Source organism: Andrena cerasifolii, chromosome 1, assembly GCF_050908995.1.
Source record: "Andrena cerasifolii isolate SP2316 chromosome 1, iyAndCera1_principal, whole genome shotgun sequence".
Taxonomy (NCBI): domain Eukaryota; kingdom Metazoa; phylum Arthropoda; class Insecta; order Hymenoptera; family Andrenidae; genus Andrena; species Andrena cerasifolii.
In genome coordinates this window covers 3,177,799-3,197,527 of record NC_135118.1, presented here as the reverse complement: position 1 = coordinate 3,197,527, position 19,729 = coordinate 3,177,799, and the positions used below count along the sequence as shown (strand labels likewise).

The following is a 19,729-nucleotide window of genomic DNA, read 5'->3' as shown; positions in this document are numbered from 1 at the left end:
TTCGCTGACGCTACATTAGACGCACTGTGCTATTTAAAAATAAATTTTAAAACCAAAAAGTAATGTTTCTCTTTGTACAAATTTTGTATTAAACAAATAAATTTACCAATTACATTTAATATCTATTTCTTCATTTACACAAGTTTGGTATAAATTAGACAGGAACAATCATTTAGTTAAAGTTTTCTTGTGTTTTTGATAAATATTATCAACATTATTCCAAAAATACAATTTTTGCAATATATTTTTTAATTTCTCGAGGATTATTATGATCTGATTTCTGATTTCTCGAGAAACAAAAATTATCGAGAAATCAGGAACACTGGGTAACACGCGTGCGCCACATGGAGGCTGGTTTACATCTCCAATTATCGAAACAGCGTGGAAGTTAATGGAAGCTCGAACGTTTCTCGTCAAGCTTTTCAGCAGGACGACGATACGGCTTGTTTTCGTAATTAACGAATAGCCTCGCGCAGGAAGCGTGTGATCACGCTTAGGCGACGTGACGGGGGCAAGGGTGAAGGGGCGAGAAATTGAGGGAGGGCAGGGGGAGGGCAACGGGGACGGAAGGGTAATTATTTCGAATTCAGTGCGTTCGAATGGAAGGCACATCCGATTGATTATTATCGAATCGGACAAACGAGGGTGCTTGATCGAAGCCATTCAGGCGTTCTCGTTTCGTCCCGAGATTTATAACATATTGCGCTGCTCACGCCTGCAACGCGTCCTTCGCCAGGATAATTGCTGAACGGGGAGTTATTCTGTAATCAATATCAAACCTCGCGATTTATTTAAAAATAGGATTAGGATAGAGAGATATTCATTTTTAATAATTAGGCTAGGGAGATATTCATTTTCATAATTAAGTTAGAAAGATATTAACCCATTAGCTGCCGTGATCCCCATTTGGGGATTTTGGAATTTTACGTACAGCACTCGGCGCCAAAAATATATTTGCTAGGCCTGACAGTTTAGTTTATCAGTCAATATTGCGTGTAGCAGAAAGTGTGTATTCTGTGCTTCGTTCTCTTTACAACAAATTTGAAACGCGTCTGTAAGTTGAACGGAATGGAGTTAGAATTGCGTCGGGTTACATGTGGACTTTAAGGAAAAATGGCAAAAATAACAGATATTTTTTATGTATCAGATAAAGCATATAATAAAAGAAATAGTTTCTTAGTAGTTTTCTTTTGTTCAACCTGCCACAATCCCCATTTGGGACTTTTTCAAAAATATCGAAGATTTTCAAAACAAAATGTAAGTTGAATGTAATTATACTGTTACGCAACTTTTGTGCATATATATAAATTATTTATCTGCACAAAAATTTCAAAAAAAATTTGGCTGTTAATGGGTTAATCTTTTTCTTCCTTTCTCTGTTGAAATATGAATGACTAAATTGAATTCTAACTCTATAATTTATTTATTTTTTTTTTTAAGTCAGCTAGGCATAATGTGCTGGGACACATTTCGTGATCCCAGAGTTTTCCATTCGAAAGTTGTTAGGCGACAGACAAAAATACACACTCTGCTTTATATATTAAGATAGTAACAGTTTTTGGGGGTGTTTTAATGAATAATATGCAAAGTATTAGGTTTCTCTTTATTTAGGAGTATGCAATATTGGGAAAAGTATTGGTGATGAGTAAATTATTAGATCGGTAGGAAAATTTTATAGGATTGTTAAATGAAAAATCAATTCCTTTTGCGGAAACTAATTTATTTCTTAATCTACTATAGAAAATTAAGGATTTAGAAATGTTTATTAAAACGAAAAGAATTAGCTTACTCGACGAGCAAATAGGTAATGAAGTATGCTCAATAATTATTTCCAACAGAGAAACTGGCCAGTACTTTCTAATCAACCTATAGTAGTTTTTTTTAATGTAAAACGTGAAGTATTAATTATCGAATCTGTTAAAATAGTATAGATAATTTTATGCTTGGATGGTCACTGTTCAATATTTGTCATAGAAATTAAGTTAAGTCGAGTAAAATTGAATGGTCATTAAATGTGTATACAGTGAGTAAAAAAAGTATTTGGACGGTTTTTAAAATCGCATAACTTTTTTAGAATTGGTCCAAACGACATGAGTATTTTTTACAAGCCAGAAGGATTAGTTTGCTAAGTGACGTGTTTCGCCGTTTTGAAAAAAATGCATTTGGTCGGAATAGAAAAAAAAAAGAATCGCGAAATTCCCGAAATCAGCGATTTTCGACCTTATTCTGCGATCTTTAAGCGTTTATAGCTCGGAGCAACGTTAACCGATTTTGATGCAATTTTAGGTACATATGTAACTTACTTCAATCTACAAACGGGTTTTTTGAATTTTCATTACAGGCTCACAAAAAAAAGTTAAAAAAAAACGACCTTTACAATTTTTTTTTTCTATTCCGACCAGATGCATTTTTTTCAAAACGGCGAAACACGTCACTTAGCAAACTAATCCTTCTAGCTTGTAAAAAAAACTCATGTCGTTTGGACCAATTCTAAAAAAGTTATGCGATTTTAAAAACCGTCCAAATACTTTTTTTACTCACTGTAGGTATAATTGCGTATAGAAAGTGGTATTCTACCAACGAATGGGGACTTGATAGGAATCGTGTACGAAACGGGACTAAACGATGAGCACGTGCGATTACGTACCTGAAAGTGAAAGTAACGTATGTAAGGACGGAAACAAAGTAATTAGGCTGAAGTTGCACGCAATTACCTGTACTAGTCGTGCTAATTACAGGTACAAATTAGTTAAGGAAAATAATTATTCTGCAACTTCAGTTTATTTTTCCATAAAGGATCATCGCTTCTCAGTTTTCACACAATTTCAGATAGCTCATCCTGCGTTACAATCGTATTTCATTAGACGCTACCATTATTATCTCTAACAGTATTGTATTTTATGCAAGATTATTTTACTTGTCTAAACTGTCTAAATATAAACAGAATCGGATTTTCTACAGTGTACTAACAAGTGCCAAGCTTTCTAAATACTAAATAAATAATAACATAAAATGCAAATGATTAGGTGACAAAAACTGTGGCAAGAAATTTTGAAGAAAATATCATTTATTTGAGTACGAAAGATGAGCTTCAGCGAGCAGTGTTCACTACTATTAAACCAAACCTCGACTAATGTAAACTTGTTAGAATATAAAACACATGGACAAAAAACCCTGCAAAGCCTCGCACAGTGGGGCCAAATGGCCAAAAAGCGGACAAAATTCAATATTTTTTAAACTAATGAATTACTTAAACTAATGAACTAATATTTTTTAAACACTCTGAAAACAAGATTTGAGTAACTTTATTACATTTTTTCGAAGCCTGTGAATTGTAATTTAAAAAAAAAATTGAAACTTGTCTGAAACCAATTTATTTATTAGGAACAAAATTTAACTGAAATAATTAAAATAAAATAAGTAAAATTAATAAATATATATATTATTTACAACTGATTAATGTAAATTAATACATAAAATTTAAATCAAAATAGTATTAATTTCCCGTTCAGCACACATTTACTATTTTTTACTTTTCTTTCACTTTTCTTTTACTTTTTTTTACCAATATTTACTTTTTACCATTTGGTCGTCTATAGGACTTTGGGACAGCAAAAGTTAAAAATAAGTAAACCTTTTTTTTTACTTTATTTATACAAGAAATAATTATCTTCAAATATTAATAATCCTCTACAACAATACCTTAACTAATTAAATTAATAATTCCAGAGCTTCCGCACTTACTGGCTGGTATTTTTTTTTTTAGTTCGGGTCGCAAACTAGAAATATATGGGTCAGATGATTTTAAGATCCTGTGAAATACATCTTCATTCGTTGTCGAGCGAGAATTTTTTCTAGCGTGGTTCAATCTAAAGATCTTGTAATCTTTATTCCTGCTCTCCTGCGCTTCTTCAGAAAGCTGTCCGATCGGAGGAGCTGCTGTTCTTATTGCCACGCGACAATGTCGGCGCGATTTTCGGTTGTTTGTTAAATTCCAACAACTACCGAATGCGCAAGAAAACGCAAATAAATTTTTAGGTATACATTCTCTGATACTTCCCGGTATTAAATCCATTAACGGCAACTTAAAGCGAGATAACGCGTTAGTTATTCAGTTTTTTTTACGGTTTTGGTCATTTAATGACCTTTATGCGGGGGCTACTGTTACAAAACGATACTTTAATACTATAAAAGTGCGGGTTGTAAAACATTGACCAACTAGATAGGATGTAACAAGCTTTAAATAATAATTAAGTACAAAATAAATGATAGGTACAAAGGAAAATTTTGATAATTTTAGCTTTATAACATTTTGCTTTTGGAAAAAGGGAAGAGGTTTTTATTCTTCGACTATTTACGGATAAAACACAATAATAATTTTTTCCAGATACGAACTTTAAATTTTGGATTTTTGCCCGCGTTTGCCCCACTGTGCCTCGTGACTCGCGACACGCAACCCTGCAGCATATTCTGAAAAAAAAAAGGAATGTGATTCAGCTTGCTTCCAAAATAAGCTGCTCGATTACTCGCGATAGGGCTGAGTCGAAGCGAATCCATGCGGCCAGGATCGAATATTTCAAATCCACGCAATCGCCCAGCTCGATAAGCTGTTTCGGATCGAAAAGTCGGGTGGAAGTTCAGGGGTCCCAGTGTGCAAAGGTCGTTAGTAGAGTTTCGAGCGGTGCATAGCAATGAGCCTTGAAAAGGGGGGTGGAAAACCCCCTGGGAATCTAGACACCCGTTACATGGAAACTCGTACGAAACGAACGACCTGCCCTGCAACACGAAGGGGGCCGCCTTCGGGACAAAACTGACTCATGCCAGCCAGGATAATCGAACTCGTTACGAGCATTCTCTGGATTCGTTTCGTGCGCCGCATACCGTATACACGGATTCGACCGATTTCTTGGCTCCCGTGGATTTCAGGGACACGCTGCAGAATAAACAAACGACTTAAATTTAATCGTAGTTTGGCTTTACGTCCGGGCTTGAGTGACACTGATTCCATATCGTTCTCTTGGGGCGGACCGCGACGGCGGAGCTTGACAGTGACAGTTTTAGTGGCGAGCATGCAAATTCTGATACACGGTATTGTACTTTAACTTTCGATAAAATAGGTATATTCGTTGGAGGTTGCCCACCGTTTGGAGGTCATTCGAAAACACTGGGCTTTCATATATGAAGGTTTATGTTGAATTAAAAAATTTATACAGAGTGTCGTAGAACTGGTAGTATGTACACTAGGGTGGCTCTTATTTTTGACTTTTGAATTTTCTTCGGGACACCCTCTAGAATAGTTAGAATAATTAAAAAAATCCGTGTAAAGTTTGAGATTGATCGGATAAGGGGAAAGGGTGCCCCTGGGCCCTTAAACATTTAAATCATTATTTAACAGCTCGCGAAGTCGATTTTGTATAATATCCTCCAAGTTATTGATTAAATAAAAAAATTGGTCGAACAAAAGTTGTAGATCCGGACAAGGAGCATCTTTTATGTTCTGTTACTTTTTCTCGTGCGACAAACGGTTTTCGAAAAAAGTCCGAAAGAATAAAAGGAAGAAACGTCTTTTCCCTCAAATTTTGAAAGTTTAAATGCTTCTAGAACACTTTTTATTTATGAAGGCGAACAAAAAATGGAATTTTTATTTTCGGGGACTATTTTTTAAACATTTAAGGGGGGGGTGCATATACCGAAATATGCGAAATAGATTAAAAAAAAATTTCTTATTTTCAGTATTTGATATGTCATGAATGTTTCCTGAAATTTTGGGAACGAAATTCGCAAAAATATCGACTATATCTAAGATATTTTTGCGAATTTCGGTTTCAAATTTTCAGGAAACATTCATGACATATCAAACACTGAAAATAAGAATTTTTTTATCTTTTTCGCATATTTCGGCATATGCCCCCCCCCTAAATGTTTAAAAAATAGTCCTCGAAAATAAAAATTACATTTTTTTGTTCGCCTTCATAAATAAAAAGTGTTCTAGAAGCATTTAAACTTTCAAAATTTGAGGGAAAAAGATTTTCTTTTTTTTTTAGTTTTTTCGGACTTTTTTCGAAAACCGTTTGTCGCACGAGAAAAAGTAACAGAACATAAAAGATGCTCCTTGTCCGTATCTGCAACTCTTGTTTAGCGTATTTTTTTATTTAAACAATAACTTGGAGGATATTATATAAAATCGACTTCGCGAGCTGTTAAATAATGATTTAAATGTTTAAGGGCCCAGAGGCACCCTTTCCGGTTAACCGATCGAGCTCAAACTTTACACAGATTCTTTTTTAATTATTTGGAACTATTCTGGGGGTGCCCCGAAGAAAATCTTGAAAAAAAATTTACCAAGAGTAAATAAGAGCTACCCTAATATACACCTAGAGAGGATGTGACTGTACATGACAATATAAGTCGAAAATGTAGGAAAACTCCGTGTTGTTGAAAAATGAATTTGAATTTTGAATATTTGTTAACCTTTAGGGGACCGGCAAAGCCCCTTTCGGGGCTTTGAGTAAGTACGCTATTTAAAAATGATTTAAAGTATATATACGTATGAGTGTGTGTTGGTCCTCGACTGTGTATAAATTCATTCTGTTCAAAAAACTCAAAAAATACGACAAAATAAAATAATTCCTGAAACAACACAAAAATACTAAAAATAATAGATAACTAAAAACATGGGAAAGAGGGGGGGGGGGAAGTAAAAAAGAAAAGTTGATACAAAAACTTTCTACGCCTACTACGTCGTTAGCTCTGAGATACGCTAAAAGAATGTATTCTGAATTTTGGTATGTGTTCGTTTAGGTCAGTAAAACTGCCGTGTAGGTCAAATATTTTTATAATCCCACTACAAATTCGTGATCAGCAGTATTTAAACCCCTAGACATACTGTACTTTTAAAATTAAAAAATATTAAAAATTCTATTACCGTTCCGGGCCGGCAAAGCCCCTTTTGGGGCTTTGTGGAAGACCTCTAATTCTCCACAACATATATATATATATATATGTATAAAAAAAATCTGGAAACTGAAAACCACTATTTTTGCAAAAAAAACCGATCCACTAAAGGTTAAATATACTTCTGACCAATTAAATATAAAACAACTGGGAATGAAGTGAATCATTGTGGGAAAATAAGTGGAAATTGTAGAGTAGCTTTTTTTCGAAGAAAATTTTAATGTACAGGGTGTATGGCAAGTTATGAACATCGCTTTCAATGGCGAATCTACACCTCTGCATCGGCGTTTGTAAAAAAAGCTTGGCGCAAAATTGTTTATGACATTGCAAATTAAGATTAAAGTGTTTTTTACACTAACGCGTTCTGCTAAATGAGAAGACAAAAAGTCTCCCAAAAGAGGCTCCCAAGACAACCAACATATATGTAAGCTCTTCACTTTTTGCGTCGCAACTTTTTACCTCGAGTTTATTTCAAAACTCCTTTTCTTCCCACAGATCAGAGGATGTTGATGTAAAAAAGACTTTAACATTAATTTACACTGTTATAAACAATTTTGCGGCAAGTTTTTTTTACAAATGTCCACCGATGATGTGGTGTCCATCACTTTTTATACACCCTGTACAATTTCCACTTATTTCTTCAAAAGGATTCATTTTATTTGTATTTGCTCTATATTTACTATAGGAGTCTGCCAATTTCTGGGAAGAAGCACGCGTACCAAATTTGTTTTTAGAATCGATTTTTTCGAAAACAAAGTCTAGTATGAAAAAGTGTTATCCTATATTTTCAACTGATTTCTTCACATAAAATCACTTTCTTTCATATTGAAAGCAAAATACAAAACTGCCTTACTCCCTCACTGTGGATATCGCTTAGAGACACAAGAAGCGTGCCTCTCGGGGGCCTAAAATCAATTTTCTGCAATGTCAATTTTCTCAAAAACTGACGGAGTTGCGACAAAATTTGATCGCCTTATTTTCTCACGTAGAGTCACCATCCTCCCGCTTGTACCGCCGAACACAAACCACTCTGTACAAATAACTACCCAAACTTTGAGACCACTACTAGCACTATGTACTAAGATATAAGTTGAAGTATCAGTATAAAAAGTATCACTTAAATTAGATTCTCGATAATAATCACCCAGCTTCAATTGTCAAAATTATCAACCTCTTAAGGTGCGTTTAGACCAAATGAACGACTACTCGTTGGCTCCCCACCTCGACAAGATCCAAGTGACGAAGACTTGCAAGTGAAGATTCGTTCCTTTGGTCTAAACGCACCTTACCATAATCCATGCCAAACAATATGAATGCCACCATGGAATATCGACCAAAGAACGTTCGAACGTACAGTTGCCCCCGTCGCCCGCGCGGGCAGTGAACGTCAGCCTTTATGAGCCCATCAGCAGGAAGAGGCACGCTTAGAAAGCGTTGTCAGTCGCTCACTAGCCTGTTGTATCCATAAATCACTGGCGCCCTGGGTTCCTCGCGGTTGTTGGTCACGAGTCAACCGACGTTGATCCCGCGGCGTTGTTTATCGTCCTTGAGCACGGTTGCTGCGGCGATGCCTAGCCCGCGTTGGTTAATGAAACTAAACGCGCGAACAAGCGTAACGAAAAGAGAGGAGAGACCATTAACGAACGGCGAGGCGAATTTTCTCTCCCCGCCGGCGGCCCCTCTGTCCCTCTCCGTTCCACTTGCCGGAAGCATCTGCAACGGAGAAGGAAGAAAGGGTCGGCCCCGTGTTCGGGTTCACAGAGTCGGTCTTGTTAGGCGGTCGAAAGGGGATTCTGATCAACCAACCGTGCTGGCCTTAAGGGCTCTTACTCCCATAGACACGCTTCGTTTCTCGATTGATTCTTTATTTTACAATCGCCGTGACATCGTAAAGGCCAACGAGCGCCACGTTAGGGCGCGCTTCTGCGTACCCCGCGCGCACGCAGCCCCTCTGGACTCGTTAGACTCCGCGTCGCGTATACCTATACGCGTGGATCCTCGAGTTGGGCTACAGAAATTGATATACACCGTGGGCTGTGAATCGTGGTATAGTGCCTATCCGAGATATAGTGACTTAGGTGTGCAGTCCATCAGCGGGGTCTTACTCGACACCCTGCTGGGTACTGGCTGCTAAACGTGCTCCCCTGCAATCTCTTGCAGGACTGTATTCACAGAAGACCTGACAAAACCGGGGCCCTGACAGAAAATAAAACAGAAATTGAAGACGGTTTGTCGTTATTAAAATTTTAATAGCCAGTAGCAAAGCTTAATTGATGTCTTTTAATAATGATAAACCGTATCTTTAATTTCTGTTTTATTTTCTGTTAGGGCCCCAGTTTTGTCCTGGTCTTCTCTAAATACAGTCCTGCAAGAGGTAGTAGAGGGGCACGTTTAGCGACCAGTACCCAGCAGGGTGTCGGGTAAGACCCCGCTGAGGGACTTCACACTTAAGGGGAGGTTCTGGTCTAAATGTCGATTTTTCTTTTATTTCATTTTTCGAATGTTCAACCTTTTAGGAAAACGGGTTTAAAAGGATTTGTTGAAATTCGTAAAATTCCCCAAGTTGTAGGCATTTGAGTCGCGGCAAATACATGGGTCACAACCGGCTACTCGGCGCTCACGTAAAACTTCAAATGCGTTTTTCTCGAAACAGTGTTCTCAAAACGGTGGGACCTGTATCTTCAAAAGTTATTATCCGATTCGACTGAAACTTGTTTTATTTTGAAGATTGTTCTTTTGGCTAGGGGGGGGGGCTAAAAAAATTACAAAAAGTTGAAAATTTATAATTTTTAAAGGCGTTGAAAGGACGAAAAATACAGGGAAAAGTGATTTCAAACGTGAAGTGTCGTTATTTTCTAAAAAAAATGTAATTTTTTTTAGTCCCCCCCCCCCCCTAGAAAAAAGAATAATCTTCAAAATAAAAAAGGTTTCAGTCGAATCGGATAATAACTTTTAGAGATACAGGTCCCACCGATTTGGATCAATTTTTTGACGCCTTAACTTTAACGACTCCCCAGGGCTGTTTGCACTGATTAATTATAAAACAAAAAATATATTTCTATAACATAAGACATCCTTAATACAATGCAACAAGTCCCATTAAATTATATATAGTAGTTTTCCTTTAATTAATTCCTAAATATCACCTATTTTTTGGGGCTCTAGACCAGAACCTCCCCTTAAGTCACTATATCTCGGATAGGCACTATACAAGTGGGATGGAGGGGATTCCGTGGCTGAAAATAAGTCGAAATGACAGAAGAACCTTTTGTCGTACGAAGCTTCACTTCCCAGAAAAGCACATTGGAAATCAATTATTGAGTACGCATGCTCCTAATTGATGTTTAACCGTTTTGCTACGGCGTACATTTCCGCAAAATTGCTTTGGTGTGGGTTAGGTCTGGGTTAGGTTTTTTTTTTTAAACTACTAGAGATGCTGACTAAAGTCGACGCTAGGATCGGCAGCTCGGTCCATGATGCCGGATATATCCGGCGCTCGAAAGGGTTAAGGATGTATCGGACCTATCTTCAACATGATACCCAGTTGATGAAAATTTGTGACATTGTTGTTTTTAATCTTCCTGATGCGCTCGAATAATTTTAAACAAATTCACTAAACGGTTGCTGAGCTACAACGATTTTAATTTTCACTGATTTCATACGTAGGTACTCTTATGGAAAGACACGATCTTGACAGATAGAACCGTTAAAAAAAATGTTGAAGAAATGGTAACAATGTTTTCAATTTTTTTGTGCATGTATATGGATAGATGAAAATATCTACCGAGGTTTAATTGTTTTCACTACACCGTTTTAAAGAAATAAATTATTACTTGAGAAAATGGTGAATTCAGGGTATTTTCCCTGCCAACAGTTCAAAAAATAATGCTTGAGAAAGCATTTGTAAAGTGAAAAGTACCTCTTTAGGAGTAAAAATAAGACTCCAACTGTCGTTCGAGTTCCTTACATCTAGATTTACTGTGCGTAAGACGTAGATATTCAAGTATTTCAAATTTCATATAATTTTGTCTAATATTGTACGTCCGATACATCCTTAACTCTTTCGCTGCGGTGTTCGACTATAGTCCGCGCATTAAAAAATAGTATTCTGTGATACTCAGCAATGTTCTCCGATATATCTGGTCGACTGCTTATTTCTTGAATTCCATTCTTGAGTCCCTCTGAGACAGTTCTATCGGTAAACATAAATTACTAATAATAATTATACCCCCCCCCCACTTTGTATTGTACCCTGTTCTGAGAGATATCATACATGCAAAAAGTCTAAAAAAGAATGCTCGTGTGAATAGAGTACATATAGCAGAGACATATGTTATAAGACAGATTTCAAATTTCCTTATTAGTGTTGTATTAGTGTTATATTAATGTTTGACTTATCGTTAGTGTTAGTATTTTATAAAAATTAAAATAAAAATTAAAAACTTTTTTAATTCGTCTAAAATCAACACTTTTCAAGAATCGTCTGAAAATTTAAATTAAAAGGGTTAACCTACTGTACTTACATTTACCACTGTAGTTTCCCATTCTTAAGGTACGTGCCCACTTGAGAGTAAAACTCGCGCGAGAAGCTCTCGAGAGTATTTCTCGCAAGTGGACACTACGTCCGAGAATGATTGTCGGAGAGCGACGTTCAAGTCTCAGACAGCGGACACCTTGCAACTTGCTCTCGAGGTTTTTATTCTGCGAGTTCTGTCGCGATAGTAGGTCTTCTGGGTTATGTTAGTAGGCTCGCGTGGCGGCAGACACAGGGTTGCCAGATAGGTGTTGCAAGGCACGGCGATGCCAGAGAAGTGTTGTTAGACGGTTAGCCGGGAGAACTGCGCGGCCGAGGCAGTCTGCGTCGAGCCGAGTGGCGAGACACATTTTATGTACGCCATTTATTGTAACCAACTCAAAATATATTTATTTATATATTTATTTATTTATTAATTTAACGGGACGTACCCTTTAGATACAAAGAAGCATATAACTAAGTAAGAGACAGTCAGCTATAGTTAGCCTGTATACCGAACGTATAACTATTTCATTTCATCCACCCAGCAATTTCTCTTTCTACGTTGCTTCTTTCTCTTTTTTAAAATATTTTAAGCAATAATCAAAGCACTAAGTTTTTGCACATCCATAATCACGGCCTCACTTCGTTCGTAGCTTAAAAGAAACTGAGAGAAACTGCAGAGAGTAGGCGCGGACCAATTTCTAGTGGACACGGTTCTGTGAGTTCTATCGGATAGTAAGCTCTCGGCGAGTTTTCTATCGCCTACCTTAGAGTAAAAATTTTCGAAATTGCTCTCAAGTTGACACACAATTTGAAAGTAACTATCGAGAGTAACTTGCGCGAGTTCTCTCAAGTGGACACGTACCTGTAGGCTCGCAGCGCGAGTAGGGAATTCCATCCCGGGATCCCGGCTGTGTTTTGGATTCTAAAACTCCCGGGATTTGATATATCATGTTATAACTTACCCCGAGAATTTCGAGAATTTTTTAAAACGTAAATTACTTTATTAACAACTTAAAAATATAAAAATGGAACACAAAAAACAGCCGGGATCCTCGTGGTTGCATTCCCTAGTTGCGAGGCACGGCGTTGCCAGAGAAGTGTTGCTCGGCGGTTAGCCGGGAGAACTGCGCGGCCGAGGCAGTCTGCGTCGAGCCGAGTGGCGAGACACATTTTATGTACGCCATTTATTGTATCCAACTCAAAATATATAACTATTTCATTTCATCCCCCCAGCAATTTCTCTTTCTACGTTGCTTCTTTCTCTTTTTTAAAATATTATAAGCAATAATCAAAGCACTAAGTTTTTGCACACCCATAATTACAGCCTCACTTCGTTCGTAGCTTAAAAGAAACTGAGAGAAACTGCAGATAGTAGGCGCGGACCAATTTCTAGTGGAAACGATTCTGAGAGTTCTATCGGATAGTAAGCTCTCGGCGAGTTTTCTATCGCCTACCTGAGAGTAAAATTTTTCGCAATTGCTCTCAAGTGGATACACAATTTGAGAGTATGTATCGAGAGTAAGTTGCGCGAGTTCTCTCAAGTGGACACGTACCTTAACTTACTTTAACCCTCGAGCATTTTCTCTCTTCTACCCTCCCGTATGTTCAGTTCCGGTTGTCTATCCATTTTACTTATAAGGCTAACTTTGTTATAAAATTAGGAAGAGTGATTGAATGATGACAACGGGATAGGGTTCTGTTATGAATATACAGAATAATCATTTTGAAGCTGGCGAGAGAATCCTTGGATGGATTACGATCGTATCGCGCTGACTTCTCTTTACTTGAAATTGATGAAGTAAAGATAACTTTTATTAAAATATGAGACCGAAGAGATGCGATATTTATAGCTATATAGACTCCTATATTTACAGTATTTAATATCGTTGTTCGAAATTCCATTACGAACCATGTTAGTCGAAATTTCCTTCGAGATAAGACTGAACCACAAATTTTGCAATAAAATTTTTATACATGTATATATTTATTACTTTTTCCCTTTTTACACTGGCTTTTCAAAAGTAAAATAGTGCCTCGACTGTTTCATTAAGAACCACCGTACGAAGAATCAGTCAAATTTGAAATCAATCAGAGAACAGTATTTTCCATTTTATTAACAGAAACTCTATTTTTTTTTTCAACGCTTCGTCCACAAGTCTTTCTTACATTCCCACGGATAATAAATGAGGAAAAAACAGCTCTAATCAAACTCGTAAATCACGACACTCGCGTCCCGTTTGTTGAAATATTCCACCGTCACTCAACAGGATGGACGCGCTTATCTCCCAGAATTGATCGATCCTTATTAGTGAATGTCAGCCCGCCGGCAATTAACCTTTAAACAACGCTGTAAATCAACCGTGAGCCATTTTAAGCGGATATATCCGTCTGAGTCGCTCGATTTCCTCTGCGGTGCATTAACATAACGATCGATTCTTGTCTGAATAATCATCCATTTCCTCCGTTTCGCTTTACAGAAGGAAGAAACCCTGCCGATCCTCCCGGTTCCGGAGCTGGAAGTAACCATGCAGAAGTATTTGACCCAGGTCGAGGTGGTCGCTCCGAATCACCTGGAGAAAACACGGAGCTTGGTGAGGGCCTTCCTTTCCGGGCCTGGGCCTAAGCTACAGCAACGGCTTCTGGAACGCAGGCAACAGATGACTAATTGGGTGAGCGTGGTTCAACTTATTTCTGCTTTAGTGAGAAAAAATATTAACACTTTGAGCGGTGCAGGTTCTGAAAAATTCCCTGCCGAGTCATTGAAGTCTCTTCGAACGATCAACAGTAGGGACTGGAAACTTAAATTTCTACACTGTGCGTTAAATCAGCACGAGAGTACTGTCAATGAATAGGTGAAATTTTTCCGATGAAAATGAGTACAAACACGATGTTATTTGTTTGTTTTTTTTAATTACACGTAATTTGAATCGCTTCCAAATTCCGGGGACCAATTGTCATGGATGATTAAAAGTAGTCCCAATGGGGTCGAGTTTAGACTTATTTTTCGCAGAAAAATCTTGCTAATCTATTCGTAATACTCTGGCGAAGATATAGTAGAGATGTAGAAATTACAATTTTCATTACTATCTACATATATAGATAACTCGTTGAAGGATCGGCTGCTACGCGAGAGAAAGATCATTAAGGCAAAGATCTACGAAGCTAGCAAGAAATTGGGTTAATTTTCAACGTAAACATTTGAGAACTCCCCCGTACAAAATCCCTCGGGATGAAAATACGCCGACGCCACGAAAAGTGTTAATTACAGCTTGTTGCGTAATAGTGGTCAAAATAAAATTTCAGAATGATATTTTTATACTTTTATACAGCCAGAGTATTCAAAGAATACCCCTGTAGTGTCAAGATAATCAATAGAATTTTTAATGAAAATTGTCTGTGATTCAACAAATAACTTACGTACATAAATAACTAAAATCGAGTATTAAAATTATGTGTGATAAATCAATTTTCTTACGTAATAAGTAAACTCTAATATTCAAATTATACAGGATAAAATTATGAACGATATTTTACATTACTTAAATAATAGATAAACTCTGCTTCTAAAGTTATATGCAATAACTCGAGTGACTAATATTAGACTTCACTTATGGTGGTGGTATTACTTCTCTATTCTGGGAAGTACCCTGACCTTATGCGACATACACAGGGATATAGTTACATACAGTTTTTCCCAGCTTTCTGCTGTTAAAGTATTTTTGTCCGCCACTGTATTATTGAGGAATCTGGTGACGAATTTTTCATTTGAAACTTCCAACTTAGGTCTGCAGTAATGTGCACTTTTAACTCTCCTATTTAAATAGATGTTAACAGCTCAATATGTTCAAAGCAGCGACGTGGAGGATGCACAACTAAATACATTTTTAAACCTTGCTTTATAGTAAAATGAAGGTAAATAGTTCGAACATAAATTGTTACATCAAAAACATACCTACGACTGAAAATAAAAATTTGACAGTTTTATAGGTTCGTAAATAAAGGATATAGATTCATAGCGGATAGAATTCAACGGTGGGTGTTATCCACTTGCATTCAGCGCCATTTATATTGTTATTTATTGAAAATGCGTGGAAAATGTATTTTATCATTGTAGCTATATACGATTTAAAGTGGTATATATGAAAGAGGGAGAATAAATTGATAACGCTTGGGAAAAGATTTTAAAATAACAAGCTTTCATATTATCGAATTCTCTTAACCCTTAACTGGTATACTGTTTTTGGCAAACGTGGCTGGTATACTGGGGTCGTGGCAGACCCCAAATAAAAAAGGACACAGATATTTGTAAAGTCGACCCCGAATCAACCTCTATGAATATTTTGTTCTTAGGTAATGTGTGAAATAATAGAAACCTAGAAAGTTAAACTATTATTATAAAATTAATTAGAAAAACAGTTTACAAGCTTAGACAGCCAAAAATTTTGCAGCGAACTTTCCGTGCCTGGGGTTATGAGCGACCCCAAGATACCAGTTAAGGGTTAAAATTACAATTACAAGCTTGCAAATATAAGTTACACATCTTTGTGTTTGAAATTTTTCCCAGTCGAAAATAATGTAAATTCCACTTCAAGTTTGTGAAAGGAGTAATGAATTATTTTATGTAATAATATTTGTAATAATACAGGCATGACTGTATTGGTATAGATATTCTGTTGAATAGAAGTATCGATTTTTAAAAGTGTGCAGATTATTTTAGTATTCAACAAAAACAGTTTTTTCGCAGTCGTAGAAATCAACACGCAGAAATGTCTAGATGTCTGCAATACAACGGCGCGAAGCTTATATAAGCTGTCTCTTTAAACATTCAAACCATAAAAAGCTTGACAGTATGAACCGTAAAAGCTGAACAGTCGTCAATGATATAAGGAAAGAGAATTTCCTGGATAGACGACGTAACATCGCTTTCGTTTCAATACCTATTGCCTCTGGAGAATACAGTTTCCTTCTTTTTCTGATATACAGTTCCATCGAACAGACGGTTTCAATAGCCTCGACCATTTTCATTACATTGAAGTTTCTGAGAAACGCCCCGTCAAGATATCCAGAATTTTGCCTTTATGCAAAATATTCATTACATTAATCTGACATAAATCCGCTGAACTTAAAAAGTGGCACATCGTCGTTGCATTGAATTTTGAATAAATGGAGGTGGCCTCCTTGGTGATATTCGTGACATAAATTTGTTACAAATCATTCGCAGTAAATAGAGAAGTGGCGCACAGTGTCGACCACTTTTTTACTGTAACTTGGACTAGCCTCGGTAAAAATGAAATTTAAAAAAGGGATGTACAGAAATACAAAAGTTATAAATCAGCCCTTAAAGTTATGGTGTTTTTTCCGGTTCTTTAATATAATTTATTTGTATATTTATATTTAAAAAGTTTTGTTGTAGTTCGCACTGTTACAATGTTATGGGTATTAAAAAAATGCGATGACTTTAAAGTCATCCGATTTCACCCCTTCAGAGAAAATTTTTGCAGAAACAAAAAATTCCTGCTTGCGTACTCCAAGGTGCTTCACATCCACGCGAAGTTTCATTAAAATCCGAATTTTCGGATTGGGAACGTTTCCTAGTTAGTTAAGGGGTTATGCCTAGTCAGGCGGTCGAAAAGAGGCGATTATTTGTGAATTTTTTTTGAAGAAGCGAAAGCGTATATTTATACAGAACTTTTTGCGCTTAAAAGAGCAACATTTAAAGAACATTTGGTAATTTTTTCATAGAAAAATATTTACGTTTATAATCAAATAACATGCGACATCCAAGAAGCATTTTTAAAAATTTGGTTTTGCGGTGAGCATTGCCATTCGGAACCAGATTATCTAAAATCAAAAAACAAAAAAGATTTCGTTAGTATATTAATGTATCCTTAGGTTGACAGAGAGAATTTTCCGAAATATTAAGTTAAAACAACATGGCAGCTATTTAAAGTTGACATCCTGATATTTCCGCGTAATTTTTGCACGAAAAAGCAGGATTTCAACTTTAAATAACCGCCATTTTGTTTTAATTTAATATTTCGGAAAATTCTTTCCGTCAACCTGAGGATACATTAATATACTAACGAAATCTTTTTTGTTTTTTGATTTTAGATAATCTGGTTCCGAATGGCAGCGCTCACCGCGAAAGCAAATTTTTAAAAATGCTTCTTGGATGTCGCATTTTATTTTATTATAAACGTAAATATTTTTCTACGAAAAAAATACCAAATGTTCTTTAAATGTTGCTCTTTTAAACGCAAAAAGTTTTGTAAAATTATACGCTTCCGCTTCTTCAAAAAAAAATCACAAATATTCGCCTCTTTTCGACCGCCTGACTAGGCATAACCCCTTAAAGGGATGCTTGCTAGAACCTTATCATTCGGCCTTATTCCATCAATAAGGTGCGTAATAGTCTTGTATTTTAGGTGTTTCATACCTAAGATTTACGCAGGGTTGTTTAATCATATGCAATGTTTCTAATAGAATTCTCTGATTTAATTTTGTCTCTTTATCAACGACCTTGACGTTGTCGTAGTCAAATCTATGATCGAACTCTATTGAGTGTTTAGTTAAAGCAGTGTGTTGGAGGGGAGGTGAAAAAATATTCTTCTTATGTTCATAAATACGTTTCTCCAACAATCTGGATGTCTGCCCAATGTAAACTTGCTTACAACTCATGCAAGGGATTGAGTAAACTATGTTAGAATTTTTAAGTAACGATATTTTATCATTGATTGGGGGAAATAGGCGTTTAGTATAAAATGGTAATTTGAAAATGGTATGAATTCCTGCTTTTCTGAAAATTCTTTTGATATCGTTTGAAATGTTGTTAATAAAACGTATGACCACCGTATTTTTTCAACTAATCGGTCCAGTTTTTTTAGTTTTTTCTTCCTTACGTTTTTCAACTAATAAGGGATGATAGATCTCAAAACACACGTGGTTCACATGTTATACATTACAATCCTTTTTATTCTTTTTTAAACGATTTTATTCAGCTTCGATCCTCTGTTTGATTGTTTGTATTATGTACGTTTGTTAACCCTTCTGCTATGCCCTGCTGCACTGTAGTAGAGGCATGCTCTAACAAAGAAAAAAGTGTATAAATATAAATAATAAAAAAATCTTTCTCGTTCGTAATTTTTGTAAGCGCTGTTTTTCGGATAATTTAGTTTCACATACATTAGAACGTAAAAGTGTCGAATTTTATATTTTAAAAATAAGTTTTGAGGTTTCGGCCACGAAAATGGATATAGTTCTTCAATTGACATTTGTATTAAATTTGAAAAAACTAACATTTCATTTCTGTAGTTTTGGCCATAAAATCGCAAAATTTTCCCACCGTGCGCCGCGCGGTCGATGGCGCAGAAGGTCATTAAATATTCCCCGCTTGAAAGCGTATAAAAATCAGACGCGAAAAAGAGGAACGTCCCCGTCGTGAGGAATAATAGAGAAAAGGGTGGGACCGTTCTTTTCCCGTCTAAGTGGCGCAACAGCATTTTCGTTTCAGCCCACGTTGCCTCCGGAGAATTTACTTCGCGTGGCATCAGCCTACACGGAATGGCCGTCCCGTTCTCCGTGACTTTTGCGATCTTCCCCCATCCCGTAACGCCGGTCCCACGGGAATCCCGGCTCGATGCATGCCTCCCCATAAGCCCCTCGCGTCCCCACGGCCATCCGGTCGCGAGCTCCCGGTGCCACATAAATAAATAAATAAATGGATTTACGGAGGGGGTGGTTCGCTCACCGACTCGCCTTCGAGCGGAACGGGAGGGGGGCCAGTGGATGAGCCACCCCCGCACTCGAAACTACACTGGGACAATGCAAATATTGCGACAAGAACGGGATGAGGGACGGGGAAGAGGAAAGAGTTGAGGACGGTGCACACGAGCCACCGTGGACCTCAATAGAAAATGTGGAGCCTGAGTTATTGTACTAATTAGTGTAGAAATAAAAAATCCAGTATATTCTCTTAAGGGGACTAGGCAGTCGAAAAATCGATTTTTTTAATTGCATTTTCCGAAAGTACTATCTTTTCTGAATACAATGCCGCTTGGTTTATAGTAAAATTTGCAGAATTGTAGATTTGGCAGCTAAAAACGTCAGACGGCAACCTATAGCGTCGCCTTTGCCCAGAAACTTTAAATGCGTTTTTCTCGAATATTTTTTTCTCTTCATTTTTTCCTGATTGCGAGCGAATTGAGGTTCAAATCGACTTGGGAAAAAAATACAGGATGTGTAGAACATGTGTCATTT

General features: G+C 36.8%; 1 protein-coding gene across 3 annotated transcripts in view; it reads left to right on the top strand.

The window, feature by feature from the left end:
- Positions 1 to 19,729, top strand: part of Chat (Choline acetyltransferase) — a 197,016-nt gene that overhangs the window by 44,365 nt on the left and 132,922 nt on the right. For 2 of the 3 annotated variants that reach the window (XM_076813694.1, XM_076813608.1), the window contains exon 2: positions 13,951 to 14,142. In XM_076813694.1, coding sequence (XP_076669809.1) covers positions 13,999 to 14,142 — 144 coding nt within the window. In that variant the 5' untranslated portion in view covers positions 13,951 to 13,998. Of the gene's footprint in view, positions 1 to 13,950; positions 14,143 to 14,212; positions 14,258 to 19,729 lie in introns of those variants that run through there. The other variant, XM_076813779.1, reaches the window with a different exon arrangement.